The sequence below is a fragment of the Pseudorca crassidens genome, chromosome 16 (assembly GCF_039906515.1).
Source record: "Pseudorca crassidens isolate mPseCra1 chromosome 16, mPseCra1.hap1, whole genome shotgun sequence".
Classification (NCBI taxonomy): Eukaryota; Metazoa; Chordata; class Mammalia; order Artiodactyla; family Delphinidae; genus Pseudorca; species Pseudorca crassidens.
Window position 1 is genome coordinate 26,357,353 of NC_090311.1, and position 18,674 is coordinate 26,376,026.

Consider the following 18,674-nt stretch of genomic DNA (forward strand, 5'->3'; position numbering starts at 1 on the left):
ATAAGTACTAGGAATGTAATGTACAACATTATAAATATAATTAACACAGCTGTATGTTATATACGAAAGTTGTTAAGAGAGTAAATCCTAAGAGTTTTACATCACAAGGAAAAAAACCTTTTTTTTCTATTTCTTTAATTTTGAATCTATGTGAGATGATAGATGTTCACTAAACTTACCGTGGTAATCATTTCATAATGTATGTAAGTCAAAGCATATGTACACCTTAAACTTACACAGTGCTGTATGTCAGTTACATCTCAATGAAACTAGAAGAAAAAATGAAGTTCCCCATACAAAAAATAAATAAATAAATAAGTGAAAACAGTTCAATACAGTAATAAATATGAAAGTGGCTTTGAAAATTCTGAACACATGAATATTATGTAACATAATTATGATTAGGAAAACAGGGGCAGAGTGTGTGACACAAAAGATTCTGGGAACAAGAGAAGACTAAAAGATCTGCATTACAGACAGCTAAGGCCCTAAAACCAACAATGATTTTCTGTAAGAAAAGGGTTTTGCTGCAAGTATTAAAAACTTCACTTGTGCCACCCACTTCCTATCTTATAGAATACTTAAGTTAGAGAAAGAAAGTAGTTAAAGCAAAACAAAACCAAAAAATAGCCAAAAATAACTTATTTATAACTCAAGCAATGAAGGAAGTTTATAATTGTACGAATGCTGATTCCCCACTAAAACGGGACACTCTACTAGGAAGGATCAGCAATAAAGTAAACCAGAGCAAACTATACCCGTGGGCCAAAGCTGGCTTGCAGCCTGTTTTTTAAAAGAAAATTTTATTTATCACTCATTCATTTAAGTATTATCTGAGTCTGCATTTGAGCTACAATGGCAGAGTTGAGTAGTTGCACAGTTGCTACAGCCTGCAAAGCCTAAAATATTTATCATATAGTCTTTTACAGAAAAAGTCTGCCCATCCCTGCAATAAATCACTTACCTGTTACATTGTTTAAAACCTCCTTTAGATGACTGAAACTATGCAGCAGAGGATCCCGTTCTTCATCCTGTAACACATAAATTAAAAAAAAAAAATTCATTATCAGGCCAAGAGGAAAGAGGAAATAAAGAACAGATCAAGAGCTCTTTCTCTGAAGCCAACCAGAAAATTCAGTTTTCCTTCTGAAGAAAAGAAAGTTAGCTATAGTTCATTTTTCCAGTTCCCTAACCTCTTATCTCATAGAAGTACTCTGGGCTTACCTAAAACAGTACATCCTGAAATACTAAGCTTAATCTACACCATGACCATAGCACTCAAGCTACCATAGATTGCTAGGTCCTTTATATGTGCTATGGTCTGAATGTTTGTGTCCCCTCAAAACTTCTAGGTTGGGATTTCCCTGGCGACTTCCCAGCGGTTAAGACTCTGTGCTTCCACTTCAGGGGGCGCGGGTTTGATCCCTGGTTGGGGAACTAAGATCCCACATGCCACATGGCGCGGCCACAAAAAAAAAAACTTCTATGTTGAAATCCTAAGGTGGGTGATTAGGTCATGAGGGCAGATTCCTCATGAATGGAATTAATGCCCTTTATACAAGAGGCCCAAGAGTGCTCCCTTGCCCTTCTACCATGTGAGCATACGATGAGAAGTCTGAGACCCAGAAGAAGTCCCTCACCCGAGCATGCTGACATCCTGATCTTGAAATTCCAGCCCCCAGAAATAAATATCTGTTGTTTAAAGAAAAAAAAAAATCTGTTGTTTATAAGCTACCCAGTCTTTGGCATTTGGTTTTGGTTAGAGCATCCCAAACAGACAGACATACAGACTAAGATGTATGTATTATTCTATCTTTTCTATTTCTTCATAGTCATCATAATCACACATATTCATTTCTAAGACATTCCTGACTCCACTCGTACTTCTAATACAATCCACTTTTTTTTTTTTACAATCCACTTTTATAAATGAACATAAGAAATTTCTAAACACACATATACATATTCACCAAGTTGGAAATGTCTAAACTTAATTTTACAATTGTACCAAAAACTGTCTTACACAACTGTACAAAAAATATCCTTGAACATACAAATACAATAAAGAAAGTCCGCTTTACAACAGGTAATCTTACTCATCTGATTGGCAAGATATGGTCTGCTCTATATAAGAAAAGTTGCTGAATTCCCAAGGAGTACCATTACCAAGCCATACTCCATGTATCAATAACTAAACTAACTGAAATGAATTCGATAGCTAATTATAGTTCTTGGGAATTAGAAGATAAGGAATCTTTCTGACATTTTTAGGCATATAAAAGAGATCCCAAGTGTTTGCTTAAGTTGTTTATGAAAACAGCTAGAAGAAAAATGGTATCATCTTTTGGCTTCCAGAGAAAAAAACGCAGCTTATAAATTTGACTCTAGTTGAAATAAAACAAAACGGTCCTTGAAACCCTTCTGAAAAACACTGAATTCCTACTATTATCATTATTACCAGGAAATTGATTACTGTTTTAACCACACACCAGATCCCCTACAGCAACTCAGTGACCAGGTTCTCTACCCACTGCCCACTTACCAGTGGAGTATGGGTGCTCCATCGCGCATTTCGTTTGATGGCCCCAACCACAATGCTAATTTCCCCTTGAATGATGTAAATATTTTTATCCACCATCCTGGCAAACCTCCTGAAACAGTGAAGAGAAAAGTTAGTTAATATTTGGTTACCCAAGAGCACACCCATGCTTAAATCAGTATCTGATAAGGTCAGAACTACGATTTAACTTTTCAGTACCAAGATTTCCCACCTGTAATACTAAGATGGGATGAAGCCCTTCTTATGTTATGAATCCAACTACCTGGCTCTTCTAGAGGTCTCTGCAAGTTCAAGATACAACTCAAAAAGTATCACACCAGAAACTTTTCAAAGGCACCTCAACAACCTCTAACAAGCATGTCAAATTCTTCAAAGTCAATTGTCCCCCAAATCTCTCCTACGAATCATACAGATATGCAGATACATCCATGTTGCTAGTTTGTTAAAGAAATATTTCAGATCTTCCTTTTGTTCTTCCTTTTTTATCAACTCAATAAATAATGAAGGTTTAAGTTAAAAGAAAAGAATGAAGGCTGTTAGAAAAATAGCCCTGGTCTGGAACCACAGTTACAATGTCAATTTATAGACTGCATCCATTCTGCCAAGTCAGCTCCAGAAAATTGGACAGTGGCAGTGATGCAACCTTTGAAAAGTTCTGAAAAGTCAAGTTCACTTGCTTATAGCAGGAAATCGCTAATAAGCAGACTGTAAGGTAGACTCTTCTTGGCATAGAGAAAACCCTAGGAACATGTAAAATCAACCTAATCACTTCCCATTCTTTAGAAATCCTCCTGAGAAAAGACAAAATTTTAAAAAACGAAAGGGATAGAAAGCAGGGTAGGGGAGACATACAGTTAGACAAACATTTATATCAGGCTCAAGGAAAATTAAAAAAGTAAGGCTAACAGAGTAAGGAAAGGAATTCCAAAAATATTTACTTAATAAGCACCTACTATGCATAAGGCATCTTTCAGAGTGCTAAGGATACAAAGCAAATAAGACATGGAAAGAGCTTCAGGCATACTGTGGAATGAAAAAAAAATTGTAATGCATGACTGTATGTTGCCAACTATGTAAAAACCAACCAACCAACCGACCTTACATAAAATACCAGATTTTTGTTTTCAAAAATATACCGTATTTAATATACAGTAAGATATAAAGAGAATATAACAACCAGTATCCAGATTAAGAACAGTACAACTGAAGTCTCTGTGTGTCCTCCCTAATTACATCCTTCTCTCTTTCATCTATAGGTCCCACTATTCTTTTCTTTATAAATTTATTTACTTATTTATTTATTTATTTATTATTTTTGGCTGCGTTGGGTCTTTGTTGCTGCACACGGGCTTTTCTCTAGTTACGGCGAGTGGGGCCTACTCTTTGTTGTGGTGTGCGGGCTTCTCATTGGGTAGCTTCTCTTGTTGCAGAGCACGGGCTCTAGGCACGCGAGTTTCAGTAGTTGTGGCACTCGGGCTCAGTAGTTGCGGCTCGCAGGCTCTAGAACGCAGGCTCATAGTTGTGGCGCACAGGCTTAGTTGCTCTGCAGCATGTGGGATCCTCCCGGACCAGGGCTTGAACCTGTGTCCCCTGCATTGGCAGGCGGATTCTTCACCACTGTGCCACCAGAGAAGCCCTGGTCCCACTACTCTTAATCTGATGTTTATTAAACTTTTATGTTGCTTTATACTTTTACTTCATTGATATGTATCTCTAGACAATATGTATCATTCTGCATATTTTTATATTTTGTATAATTAATATCATTTTGTATGTATTCTTCTGCAATTTGCCTTTTTCCCTTGAAACATTATGTTTGTGAGTCATCTATGTTGTTAAGTATACTTAATGTATTTTGTACAGGCATATAAAGAGATATATAACACAGAATAAAAGGTCTGGGCAGATGTACCCCAAACTCAACAATCATAGTCATCTCTAGAGAAGGTACTATGAAATCAGGGTGTAATCAGAGGATACTTAGCCTTATCTATATTTTAATTTTTTACAAGGAGAACATATTACTGTACCATCAATATAATTAAAAATTAATAATTATGAAAGAAATGAGATACAATTTCTGCCCTTGAGGCATTTACAGAGTTCAGTAGGATCTAAAAGAAAACTGAGCCAGAGACATGGAGGGAAGAAAAGCACCCTGAAAGTAGCTCTATTTGCATATTTTTTACACAAGAAAGTGAGAAGAATGAAAACCACTATGATAAAGGAAAAAAGAACTGGTACAAATTTTGTCCAGGCCCATAACACCTCTCCCAATCCACAAGGGAACCCAACAAAAGACAACACTTATTTTAAAGACAATTTAGAGAAACAACTAGGTTACTCTCAGAAGACTAAATGCTCTAGACACACAACAATGTTCTCTTCAATGAATAGATAAGATTCAATGATGAGAACATACCACAATGAAGAGGAGGAGAACCAAGAAGTGTAAGAAAGATAAACAAATTCAAAAATAGAGTATCAGGGGCTTCCCTGGTGGCGCAGTGGTTGAGAGTCAGCCTGCCAATTCAGGGGACACAGGCTCGTGCCCTGGTCCAGGAAGATCCCACATAACGCGGAGCAGCTGACGCCCATGAGCCATGGCCGCTGAGCCTGCGCGTCTGGAGCCTGTGCTCCGCAACGGGAGAGGCCACAACAGTAAGAGGCCTTCGTACCACCAAAAAATAAAAAAAAAAAAGTATCAGAAAAGAAAAGATAAAATCTCTAGTATCTCTCCTTCCTTAAATTATTTAGGCAAGATGAATATGCTCTAGATCTCTGGATTTTTTTTTAATACACGTTACATTTTATTTTATTTATTTATTTTTATATATTTATTTTGGCTGCATCGGGTCTTAGTTGCGGCACGCAGAATCTTCACTGCAGCATGCATGATCTTTTGTTGTGGCGTGCAGGCTTCTCTCTAGTTGTGACACGCAGGCTCTAGAGCACGTGGGCTCTGTAGTTTGCGGCACACAGGCTCTCTAGTTGAGGTGTGCAGGCTCAGCAGTTAAGGCACGCAGGCTTAGCTGCCCTGTGGCGTGTGGGATCCTAGTTCCCCAACCGGGCATCAAACCCATGTCCCCTGCATTGGAAGGCAGATTCTTAACCACTGGACCACCAGGGAAGTTCCTGGAAGGTTTTTTTTAAGAAACTCCTAACAACACGGGGAGGGGGAAGGGTAAGCTGGGACAAAGTGAGAGAGTGGCATGGACTTATATATACTACCAAATGTAAAATAGGTAGCTAGTGGGAAGTAGCCACATAGCACAAGGAGATCAGTTCAGTGCTTTGTGACCACCTAGAGGGGTGGGATAGGGAGGGTGGGAGAGAGACGCAAGAGGGAGGAGATATGGGGATATATGTATATGTATAGCTGATTCACTTTGTTATAAAGCAGAAACTAACACACCGTTGTAAAGCAGTTATACTCCAATAAAGATGTTAAGGGACTTCCCTGGTGGCACAGAGGTTGGGAGTCCACCTACCATTGCAGGGGACACATTGCAGGGGGGGTTCGAGCCCTGGTCTGGAAAGATCCCACATGCCATGGAGCAACTAAGCCCGTGAGCCACAACTACTGAGCCACATGCCACAACTACTGAAGCCCGCACGCCTAGAGCCTGTGTTCCGCAGCAAGAGAAGCCACCGCGATGAGAAGCCCGTGCACCGCAACAAAGAGCAGCCCCTGCTCACTGCAACTAGAGAAAGCCCGTGCAGCAATGAAGATCCAACGCAGCCAAAAATTAATTAATTAATTTAAAAAAAAAAAAAAGAAAGAAAACTCCTAACAGAGGTTGCCTCCAGAGAAAGGAACTGGGGAACAGTGGTGAGAGGAAGACTTATTTTTCTCTACATATTCTTTTGTACTTTTTGAATTCTGTGTCACATACATATATTACTTATTTTTAAATTTTAATTAACAGATTTTTTTAATGAGTAGGCGCTACAGAAAAGTAGTTGTATTATTCCATGTATAAATGATTAAGAGCAGCAATCAAAGTTAATTAACTAACAAACATTTATTTCAGTCAACCAGATATTACTTAGCACATGCTAAGCAAAATGCTAGACAGAGTCATACAGAATTGTCCCTACCCACCCACAAGGAATTTATAATCTAGTAGATTAAACACATACATCTACACACAAACCCATACATATCTCCAATACATAAGTGATACACAGTGTCACAGTAGTGAAGCAAAGAAAATTATTTCTGGCAGAGGACCCTGAAAAGGCAAATGAAAGACAGGATTCAAACAGTCAAAAACACAAGGAGAGAATGGCAAGAGTAAAGGCTTATTGGTAGGAAAATGCAATATGTATTTAGGGGGTCATGATTATTCCAGACTTGTTGGAACATTATTCCTAGGAGAATAACAGCATGTAAAGCTAGAAAAGCAAGTTGTAGGGGGAGCATATCATGGAGGGCTTTCAATATATATAGTACACATACAGACTACCTATCATTGTAAAAAATATTTTGGGGGGCCTGGAGGGGGCCACTATAAAATAAGAATATTTAATTTCTCTCTTTTTTTTTTTGGCTGTGCTGCGCGGCATGTGGGATCTTGGTTTCCCAACCAGGGATCAAACCCGCGCCCCCTGCAGTGGAAGTGCAGAGTCTTAACCACTGGACCACTGGGGAAGTCCGTTTAATTTCTCTTTTAAAGAACTAAGAGAATGAGAGAAAACACCTATACTGAGAACAACACAGCAACAAGTAAATAACAAACACTACACTACAAATTGCAAACAAAAGTGTCAACAGGACTTAACTGAGATCTAATAGGATCTACATGCTATTTGGAAGGCTTTCTGGAGGAAATAAATTTTGAACTGGGATACCAACTGAAATAATCAACCTAACACTCAATCAAAATTCATTAGGCATCAGAAGCTAACAATTTTCTAAGATAGCAAAGATCTAAGCAAAAAATCACTGTCTTAAGTTTCTTAGTAAAAAAGAAACATCTCAGGAATAAAGAGGAATTATTTTCAAGGACTATGCAGAGTTGCCTAATCTCCCTCCAAGCCTGAGCATGTCTCCTCACCCAAGAATCTCCCAAGGGAATTTGCCCTTGATGCTCAAATGGGAAGCTCCAATGAACCACTTGCTGTCTGGTAGCCAATGGCCTAGAACCCCTTGCCGTAAGGTCACAAAGGCCGGCAGAGACCTCACGAGTATGGTAGAAAAGAACTTAAGGTTTACCTTTTATCAGAAATAATATGAGAAGGAATGACCAAATACACACCAACGAATATCCCCCAGCCAAATAAGCTAGTGGTTTATCTGCTCAGAGACTGCGAGCAACATAGATTCTTTGAAAGCACGATCTGTTTAAAGCTGGGCCTATAGGATTACAATGGTGCTTTGCTGCATTCTGCAACTGGCAACTCCCTCTAGATCTAAACAAAAGCAGGAGAAACAGAAACAATAAATTGGATCCTTCATGGAATACCAAAAATTCTCTTTAGAATGAGTTAAAGACTTAAATGTAAAAAAGCAAAACCTGAAAACTTTTAGAATATAAGAGGGTGTTCCCTGGTGGTCTAGTGGTTAGGATTTAGCGCTTTCACTGCCGTGGCTCAGGTTTAATCCCTGGTTGGGGAACTGAGATCCCACAAGCCACGTGGCGTGGCCAAAAAAATATATGAGAATATTTTTATAATTTCAGCATAGGGGAGACGTACCTAAATAGGAAACAAAAAGCAGAACCCATAAAAAAAAAACTGGTAAATTAAACCATGTTAAAATTAAAGACATTTATTCAAAAGACACCATAAAAAAGAGGAAAAGATAAATCACAAACTGGGAGAAAATATATGTAACACATATAATAAAGAAGCAAAGAAGAATGGATAAAGAAGATGTGGTACATATATACAACAGAATATTACTCAGCCATAAAAAGGAACGAAATTGGGTCATTTGTAGAGACATGGATGGACCTAGAGACTGTCATAGAGAGTGAAGTAAGTCAGAAAGAGAAAAACGAATAACATATTAACGCATATATATGGAATCTGAAAAAAAATGGTATAGACGATCTTATTTACAAAGCAGAAATAGAGACACAGACACAGAGAAAAAAACGTATGGATACAAAGTGGGAAAGGGGCTGGGGTGGGGGTGGGGGGATGAGCTGGGAGATTGGGATTGACATATATACACTATTGATACTATGTATCAAATAGATAACTTCTGGCAACCTACTATATAGTACAGAGAACTCTATCAATGCTCTGTGGTGACCTAAATGGTAAGGAAATCCAAAAAAAGAGGGGATATATGTATACGTATAGCTAATTCACTTTGCTGTACAGTAGAAACTAACACAGTATTGTAAAGCAACTATAATCCAATAAAAATTTTAAAAAAAAAGAAGCAATATCCATAATATAACTGCTACAAAACTATAAGGATAGACATATAAACCCTCCCCAAAACTGGCAACAGACATGAACAGGCATTTCACAGAATAAGGAAAATACAAACAGTAAATATATATACGAAAAGACTATGAGCTTCATTAATAGTCAATAAAATTACAAAATAAGATTATTAATGAGAAACCATTTTACACCTCCAAAATAGCACAAAATTTTAATTTGACAATACCAAAAGTTGGTAAAAATACAGACCAAGTGGCTGTTGAGTCTGTAAATTGATACAACTCATTTGGATAACAATTTGGCATTATCTTGCAAAGTTGAAGAAGTTCATATGCTATACCTCAGCAATTCCACTGCTAAGACTATACCCCAGGGAAATGAACAAAAAATTTACAACAGTTGGCTAAGGGGAGGGAAGACGTGACTAATAGGGAAGGGCATACCCGCTGCCCCAGTTTTGGTAATGTTCTGTTTTTAAGCTGGGTTGGGGACACTGATGTCCCTTATATGCTGTATAAACCCTAACCCTTACTCATTCCATCCAAAAGTCAATGAGAGAATCAGAATACCACAGTGGTATTCCTGACTGTTATTACCTGTATGATCTTAGCCAAGTTTCTTAGCCTCTCTGATTCCCAGTTTACAGTTCTGCATTGCATAATGGAGATAGTACCTCCTCACCCATTTGTTGTAAGGCCTGGCATGCTATTAGGAATATTAAAACCCAAAAAAAGGTTGGCTGTTATTATGATAATGCCTGCTCTGTTAAGTCTTCCCTGGCTAACCCACTCCCCCAGAGAGTATTAGTACTCCTTTTTTGTCACCCCATGGCACAGGACATACCTCTATTTAAACATATCTTATACTCATTTATAATTATTTATTTAATCTCTCTCTCCCATGAGTCTATGAGCCTCTCAGAAAGAGACCATAATTTATCACCTTTTTATCCTCAATGCCTAACATATAGTAAGAAAAATGATAAATACTGAATGAACAAATGAATAACTGAAAGAATATCAAGACTGACTCTTCAGTATTGGTACAGCTCACATCCACCTCTTGTGAGAACAATTACTTCATAGAAGACAAGGACTCTACGCCAGGCAGGCAAACCTTCTTTCTGTATCCCATGTTTGTTTCTGTACTAGAAGTTACAAATCTTCCATATTAGGCACTCTATGGACAAAAAGAACCCACATTTATCCACCAGTCAAATCATAATGCTTCTGTTTTCACATGTATCTTCCTGAAGTCTTCTCATATGCTATTTGCATGTTCACATTTCTTCTGTGAAATATACAATTCTTTATGTAATTGTCCATTCTTCCCATATGTATATATGTGTCTTATTTTCTTTGGTTCTAAATAGATTATTAGTGCTCGCTTCGGCAGCACATATACTAAATAGATTATTAGTAGACCATTAAGTTATTTTTTTTCTTCATTGCTTAAAAGTTGTTCTTATTCAATTAGAAATTAGATTCTCCAAAGGCAAAGACTCAGGTTTTTTTTCTTTTTCATGGTGCTTTGATGTCTAATACAGAGCTATGTAAACCACGAAAACCCTGATGGGCTTTCTGAGAGGAAAGAAGGTACCAGGGAGCTGAACAACCATCAGCTGGCCCTTCTGAGGTTTATTTTCACTCGATCTCTCAAACATCCCGGAGAAGCACCAAAGACACAGAGTTTTTAAGGTTTCCAGAGCTAGCCAAGGAACGCGCCATAGTTCTGTGTTTTGTTGAGAGTGACCCAAAATTACTAAACTAGTAAACAACTTGCTAGACTCAAGAAATTTACTCAAAGGGTGGAGGTAAGAGAAAATCAAACCAAGAAAAAAGCTGGTGCCCTGACAGGATACAACTGGAAAATCCTCCCAACCTGATAATCAGGTGACCAGTGTACCTCAGCTCTGCCATTCCCCCTCCTCCCTCTATGGAGATTCTGAGGTTATCCCAAGAATTATATGCAAGGTGAGCTACTGAGATAAGCTCAAAGTTGTCCTAAGATGCCCCTTCTGCCAGCTTGGAGATGAAAAATGAAACAAGACTTCTTTCCCCCACTCATCTTTTAACCACTCAGGGCACCGAACATGACAACTAATGGTGAAAGTTGGCTGAGTACGACAAAGATTAAAAAGTGAGCCTGGTGGGCTTCCCTGGTGGCTCAGTGGTTAAGAATCCGCCTGCCAATGCAGGGGACACGGGTTCAAGTCCTGGTCCGGAAAGATCCCACATGCCTCAGAGCAACTAAGCCCATGTGCCACAACTACTTAGCCTATGCTCTAGAGCCCACGAGCCACAACTACTGAGCCCATGCACCGCAACTATTGAAGCCCGTGTGCCTAGAGCCCGTGCTCTGCAACAAGAGAGGCCACCGCAATGAGAAGCCCACACACTGCAAAGAAGAGCAGTTCCCGCTCACTGCAACTAGAGAAAGCCCGGGGGCAGCAATGAAGACCCAAAGCAGCCATAAATAAATAAATAAATCTATTAAAAAAAAAAGTGAGCCTGGGGACTTCCCTCATGGCCCAGTGGTTAAGAATCCGCCTTCCAATGCAGGGAACATGGGTTCGATTCCTGGTCGGGGAACTAAGATCCCACATGCTGTGGGGCAACTAAGCCCATGTGCTCTAGAGCCTGCGTGCCACAACTGGAGAGCCCATGCGCCACAATTAGAGAGCCCGTGCACTGCAACTACTGAGCGTGTGCACTCTGCAGCCTACACGCCAAAACTAGAGAGAAGCCTGCACACAGCGAAGAGCCTGCGTGCCGCAACGAAAGATCCTGCATGCTGCAACTAAGACCCAACACGGCCAAATAAAAAAATAAATAAAAAGAACCCCCCCATATCGTTCTTTAAAAAAAAAAAAAGTGAGTCTGGAGGATTTCCCTGGTGGCACAGTGGTTAAGAATCCGCCTGCGGGCTTCCCTGGTGGTGCAGTGGTTAAGAATCCACCTTCCAATGCAGGGGACACAAGTTCGAGCCCTGGTCCAGGAAGATCCCACATGGCACAGAGCAACTAAGCCCATGCACCACAACTACTAAGCCTGTGCTCTAGAGTCCGCAAGCCACAACTACTGAGCCCGCATGTCACAACTACTGAAGCCCGTACACCTAGAGCCCATGCTCCGCAATGAGAAGCCCGCACACTGCAACGCAGAGTAGGCTCCCACTCGCCGCAACTAGAGAAAGCCCGCATGCAGCAACAAAGACCCAACGCAGCCAAAAATAAATAAATAAAAAGGAAAAACAAAGTGAGTCTGTATGATTGTACGTAGAGAATTGCAGTGATTAAGTCTCATAAGGCCTGCCCGTTTTGTATATCAGGGGTCATCCTCCACTGTCATCAGGCAGAATCTAGTCCACAGACATACATTTTTCCTCCTGTAAAAGGTTTTTAAATAATTTAACTAGTTGCCAACAGTTTAAAACACAATGATCTGAATTCCCAGTTTCTCTTGAAAAATAGGAAGAATGGTCATACTGTGCCCACATTCCAGTACACTACAGTCACTAGTACATCCTAATACATTCCCTCCTGGCTCACTTCCCTCATTTACATTACCTGCCTGATACTCAGGCATTTGAGCTTGTAATCCCTGCTTTATTTACATGATGGCAACAAATCATTACTTCCATGATCACATCCACTGCAACTGGGGCCCCAAATCACCACAGTGCCCTACTACATTTTCATTTAATTTAAACAACTGCTGTGGAACACACTGAAATACAGAAAAAGAGGAACAATAAAAACTGAACACCTGCCAATTACATTTACAAAGCTCTTCCAGCCAGAGATAAAATGAACCTCCCTTTCTCCCTTCAACTCAACCCCACAATTACCCCAACAGCAGAATCACTCTAATTAGTCACCTTGAACCACAGGGACAGACTGTGATCAATCAACCGAAGTGGTGTAAAAAGACTAGGCTGATCCTTCCAGTGAGTACTGTATAAATACAATGGGTCTCCTCAAAAGCAGGAGCTGTGTCTTTTTCCTCTCCAGTTGCTCACACTAGCCAGTCTAAGTACCCTATCAATGAAGTTATTATCTAAAAGTAGCAGTCATTCTGCCTTCTGGAACACGGGGAAGTGAACTAGTAGTGTAACTCTGAGAACTTCGAGTTCAACTGGGATTGGTGCCCAGCTACTCATGAGGAGATGTGCCTACAACCTGAGTTCCGACTGTGCCAATGAGCATCAACGTCAAGGTTAGAACATACTGTCTACCACCACCTTTAAAAAGAAGCTGAAGAAAAAAAAAAAAAAAGCTTAAATACAAGTCTTGAAGGAAAAACAAATTTTCTGATCTGGGATGGGGGCTGGGAGTAAAGAACTATTCCTATCCAGAAAATGACTTTTTAAAGTAAGAAAAGGTAAAATCTTGTTGCCTGACTTAACCTCCAGGCCCAACTGAAAAGATGCTGAACTGGTCACACTATCAACCCAAAGACTAGACTGCCTATTATGCAAAGCATTATCAACTCAACAGGGCTCAACAGGGCATATCAACCCAGATGAGAAAGGCAGACCCATCAAACCTGGATACTTCCCGAGGTGACTATGTCATTTCATTAGCCATTCTAAATTACTTTTTTGGAAATTCTACAATATAGATCAGCAAGTTAAAATGCAAACAGTTTCCTATACCATTTCCACCTCACTTATTTTATTTATTTACTTACTTTCTTATTTATTTATTTATTTATGGCTGTGTTGGGTCTTCGATGCTGCGCACGGGCTCTCTCTAGTTGCGGCTAGCAGAGGCTACTCTTCGTTGCGGTGCACAGGCCTCTTGTATGGCCTCTCTTGTTACGGAGCACAGGTTCTAGGCACACGGGCTTCATTAGTTGCAGCACTCAGGCTCAGTAGTTGCGGCACGCAGGCCCTAGACTGTGCAGGCTTCAGTAGTTGTGGCGCATGGGCTCAGCAACTGTGGCTTGCGTGCTCTACAGCGCAGGCTCAGCAGTTGTGGCCCATGGGCTTAGCCATTCCACAGCATGTGGGATCTTCCTGGACTAGGGATCAAACCTGTGTCCCCTGCACTGGCAGGCGGATTCTCAACCACTGCACCACCAGGGAAGTCCCACCCCATTTATTTTAAATCAATAAGTATCAATACAGCAACCTAAATGTCCATAAACAGATGAATGGATAAAGAAGATGTGGTACATATATACAATGGAATATTACTCAGCCATAAAAAGGAACAAAATTGGGTCATCTGCAGAGACGTGGATGGACCTAGAGACTATCATACAGAGTGAAGTAAGTCAGAAAGAGAAAAATAAATATCGTATATTAACACATATATGTGGAATCTAGAAAAATGGTACAGATGAACCTATTTGCAAGGCAGGAATAGAGACACAGATGTAGAGAACGAATGTGTGGACACGGGGTGGGGGAAGGGGGGTGGGATGAATTGGGAGATTGGGATTGACATATATGCACTACCATGTGTAAAAGAGATAGCTAGTGGGAACCTGCTGTACAGTGCAGGGAGCTCAGCTGGGTGCTCTGTCTTGACCTAGATGGGTGGGATGGGGGTGTGGGAGGGAGGCCCATAGAGGGAGGCAATATATGTATACATAATATATACATATAGCTGATTCACTTCCTTGTACAGCAGAAACTAACACAACACTGTAGAGCAACTATACCCCAATTAAAAAAAAAAAACAATATAAACAATGCTATCTCCCCTACCAACGTGCGCGCGCGCGCACACACACACACGATTTCAGGAGAGCAGAGTTTAGTCACTCTAGAACCTAGATAGTTTTCCCTTCTAACACAATGAGGTTTTGATCCTTCTTATTACTATCTCACCATGCAAAAGTCCTGACTGCCAGGGCTAGAATCAGGCCACAAGTCAGGATCACATACTAGAACTAATCCTAGGAGGGTCTTCCCTGGTGGTGCAGTGGTAAAGAGTCTGCCTGCCAATGCAGGGGACACGGGTTCAAGCTCTGGTCCAGGAAGATCCCACATGCTGCGGAGCAACTAAGCCCATGTGCCACAACTACTGAGGCTGCACTCTACAGCCCACGAGCCACAACTACTGAGCCCACGTGCCGCAACTACTGAAGCCTGTGAACCTAGAGACTGTGCTCCACAGCAAGAGAAGCCACCGCAATGAGAAGCCCGCGCACTGCAACGAAGAGTAGCCCCCGCTCGCCACAACTAGAGAAAAGCCCACGCGCAGCAATAAAGACCCAGTGCAGCCAAAAATAAAATAAATAGGCACAGATAACACTTATTGAGTGTCCACTATATGCTGAAAAGCATTTAGGTTGACATGCTCTAGCTAGACTGGTGCACATACATTGCTACTGCTTTTAAGAAACGCATAAACTGAACAGAGCAATCCCCAAATGGACCTTTCCATTTGCGTCCTCCACAGGGCTCAGAGGAGTGCCTTGTGTACCTAATTTAAAGGCATACAAATTTCTATGTCGTGTATCAAAAGACACTGTACCTACACTCTTCCTCATTTTTAAAGGCATTCTTTACCCTTGAGGGACTTTTATAGCTTTACAATACAGCAGTTTATCAAAGATCATCATAGTGCCATAAACTATAGTTTTGGGGTTGTTCCATCATTCACTCTTGCAGCCCTGACCCTACCACTTTTTATTTGACTGAACACCTCTCATGACCTCTTCTTACCCACTAAAAATAACAGGCCCAAGTACCAACTTCACAGGTATTCAAATCCCTCTCTGCTCTCGTCCAAATATGTCATAATAGAGTGGCTTCCTTGTGACTGAACTTCATATCCTTAGGCCAAGTGAAGACCTGGGGAGGAAATGCCAACCAAGAACATACACCAGAAGAGAATATTACACAATATAAAAGACTGTGTAAAAGAAAAAACAGGCTCAGAAGGTAAGTCCAGTGTTTACATACAGTCCCAGACTGGCAGGTGAGCAGCCCCATAAAAGGAAAGCCTTCTCTTAGCCCAGGTCCCCAGGAGGCTGGCCTCAGTCCTTCCACACCTTTTCTCACTACCTGGTCTAGGTTGCATTAGTTCATCATCATTAATGAAGCAGTTCAGCTGAATTAATGAGGCAGTCACACAGAAGTGGGCGCTGCACAAAATCTGGAGAGACTCTCATATCTAAGGTCTAAAAATCAACCCTGAAAAGTAGATACAATACTCTGCAGATTTGCTTTCAGCTTCTGAGGACTGGAGTCTTTAGGATGCAAAAAGCTCCAGAAGAGAGAAACTGAAAGCTAGGTTAAGCCTAGAAACACAGGGAGGATTCCGGTACCCGCAAGGGATGAAAGGCCAGAGTTGAAGTCGTCCCTCCGGCGGCAGGGGCCTGACCTTTGCCCCCTACACCTCTCCCAGTTCCCTCCCACAGCAATCTCTCCCTCGTCTCGTTCCTGCCCCTGCGTCCTTAACCCACCCCGGCTCATTCAGTTTAAGGGCCCTCCTCCTCTTAGTCCCTCTCGCTATGTCAGGGCGGCCTTCACGACACTGGAACTCTAAGAAGAGACTTCGCTGACCTGTCAGCGGATCCAAAATGGCGGGGCCTAGTCCCAGGACCGGCAGCCGCTGCTCATGTCCAGCCCAGGCCCCGAAGGCGTCCCCGAGCGGCTCTCCCGGCTCTGGTGGCAGATGGGAGCAGGGAAGAAGCCCGTTTCTGGGAGTTGAGGCCGAAGTCAAGGCCCGCAGAATCAGTCAGGAAGAGTCGGCCGGAACGGGCGGTGGAGCCGGCTACCTTCCCTGTCAGCTCACTGACGTGGTAACTAGCCTCAGTCTAGCCCGCTGCCTGGTCACTGCACGAGCCCTGCCGCGCACAGCCAATCATAGGTTGGCATCGTGAAAAGTGGCATTCCAGCAATCCAATCGAAGAAAGGAAATTGGCTTCGGGAGGCGGGTAGTGCCTAAAGAGGCGAGATTACAAGAGAAAGAAAAGGGTAGGCAGGGAATAACCAACGGATATGAGGACTCTCTGAGTGACAGTACTGAGAAACCAATAAAAAAGGAGAAAGTGCGCTGGGCAGTTGGAGAGGTGGAGTTAGGTAGAGTTCGGTTGCAGTGCACGGTTTGGCAGTGGCTGCTGGGCATTATGGGGAAGAAAGCTACGACTTGCTGGAAAGGGGGCGGAGTCCTTTTTGAGAGCCTGAGTGGACGACCCTACTACCCCTAAGCGCAAGCCCGTCGCCGCTCCCTATTAAAGTCACCTGGGCCAATACCGTGACCCTTGAGGGATCATTTCCTTTCTAGGCAGTTCTGAGCTCCTTCCAGGATGGAGGGAGCAATCTATTCCAACCTCCCTTCCCCCACCGTCGCGTCTGCTTGCCCTGTTTGGCTTCTCATAAATGAATCTGTCCCATCCCAACTTTGTTTCTATGTCTTGTGCCCCATTCCTATCATCCTGAAATAGAGACAATGGGAGGTGACAAAAAGCTTGGATATCTAATCCAGGTCCTTTCATTTTACAGAGCAGGAAATTGAATCCCAGAATGGAAAGATGGCCCCCACCATCTGTATAGCTAGTTAATGACAGAGCAGAGAAACAAACCTAGGTGTCCTCACCCCCAGTCCAGCTCTCTTTTTCACTGCCCATCAATACCTCTTATGCTTTAGTTTATCAGACTGTGACTCCCAGCTCTGACCATCATCCTAAGCCTTGGACACTCTTTACCTACCTAGAAAAAAGATAATCACACAGGTTATTCCACATCACCACTGACAGGAAACTGCAGCCTTTCCTGAAGCCTTAGAAATGCTGAGAGGCCTGAGGGCAAGATACCCACCGCAGTCTTCACTCTCCTGCCCCCAGCTGCCTCTCTCCTGGCAAAAGATGATAGAGGTTGCTAGGATATTTAGAATTACCTATAAGTGAGAGTGTGTAGAAAGAGGACAGAAGGATGAGTTTTCTCCTTGCAGATTGAATGGTGGAATTCCCAGCCCATCTGCTGGAATAAATCCCAGTGTCCCTACAGACCTGAAGAGACTGCTAGGAGACAATGAAAAAAGATACCAACTCTCTCCCCATTTCCTCCCATTTATGGATGACTCAAGTCCAGGGAAGCTCCATTCCTAACCCCATAGGACTGTGGTCTCAAAACCAGACATCCAAAGACCATCCTCGTGCTAGAATCCTCTAATACCAAGAAACCATCAGGCCTGAAATCAGAATTGAAGAACTCCTTAACAGCTTCCTGTACCTGCATGTTGGGCTCCTGATCTCTGGGTCCAGCTGAGGATCTTGCCTCTTTCACCCAACGAGAGTCAGGGGCAGAGGATACAACCACCATAGCACATCTTTCTAGCCCATCTCTGAGCCATTTTCCACCTTCATTTGAAAACTGGGATTTGGTCTCCTGGGCTCATCTCAGATTGAGAGGTCCTGCATAACCAACTGAAAAATCTTCTAAGTGGGACAAAACTCCCTACTACCCTATCTCCACTCCTACATACCTCCAGAAATCAATCAACCTAAAAGTATGAATGGAATTGTGTGTTAGAGATAAGGAGGAGAGAGATGACAATGTCCCAGCCCCTTCTAACCTCCATCATCTTACCAGACAAAACATCTCCCTCTCAGATTTTAGTACTGAGTGTCTACATCATGCCTAGGAATAGAAAGATGAGGAAGACATGGTCCTTGCCCTCCTAAATCTTAGCATCATAGGGGACAACACATAAGCTGATCTCTTCCATATCATGGGTGGGGAAATAGAGATA

At 41.9% G+C, this 18,674-nt stretch overlaps 1 protein-coding gene across 16 annotated transcripts in view; it reads right to left on the reverse strand.

Annotated features, from left to right (window-relative positions):
* The window catches only part of GBF1 (golgi brefeldin A resistant guanine nucleotide exchange factor 1), a 125,370-nt gene that overhangs the window by 105,526 nt on the left and 1,170 nt on the right, over positions 1-18,674 (reverse strand). For 11 of the 16 annotated variants that reach the window (XM_067709553.1, XM_067709550.1, XM_067709548.1 and 8 more), the window contains exons 1-3: positions 16,484-16,752; positions 2,543-2,651; positions 965-1,031 (exon numbers count right to left, since the gene is read on the reverse strand). In XM_067709553.1, the coding sequence (XP_067565654.1) occupies positions 965-1,031; positions 2,543-2,638 (163 nt within the window). In that variant the 5' untranslated portion in view covers positions 2,639-2,651; positions 16,484-16,752. Of the gene's footprint in view, positions 1-964; positions 1,032-2,542; positions 2,652-16,483; positions 16,754-18,674 lie in introns of those variants that run through there. The other 5 variants (XM_067709551.1, XM_067709543.1, XM_067709539.1 and 2 more) reach the window with 4 other exon arrangements.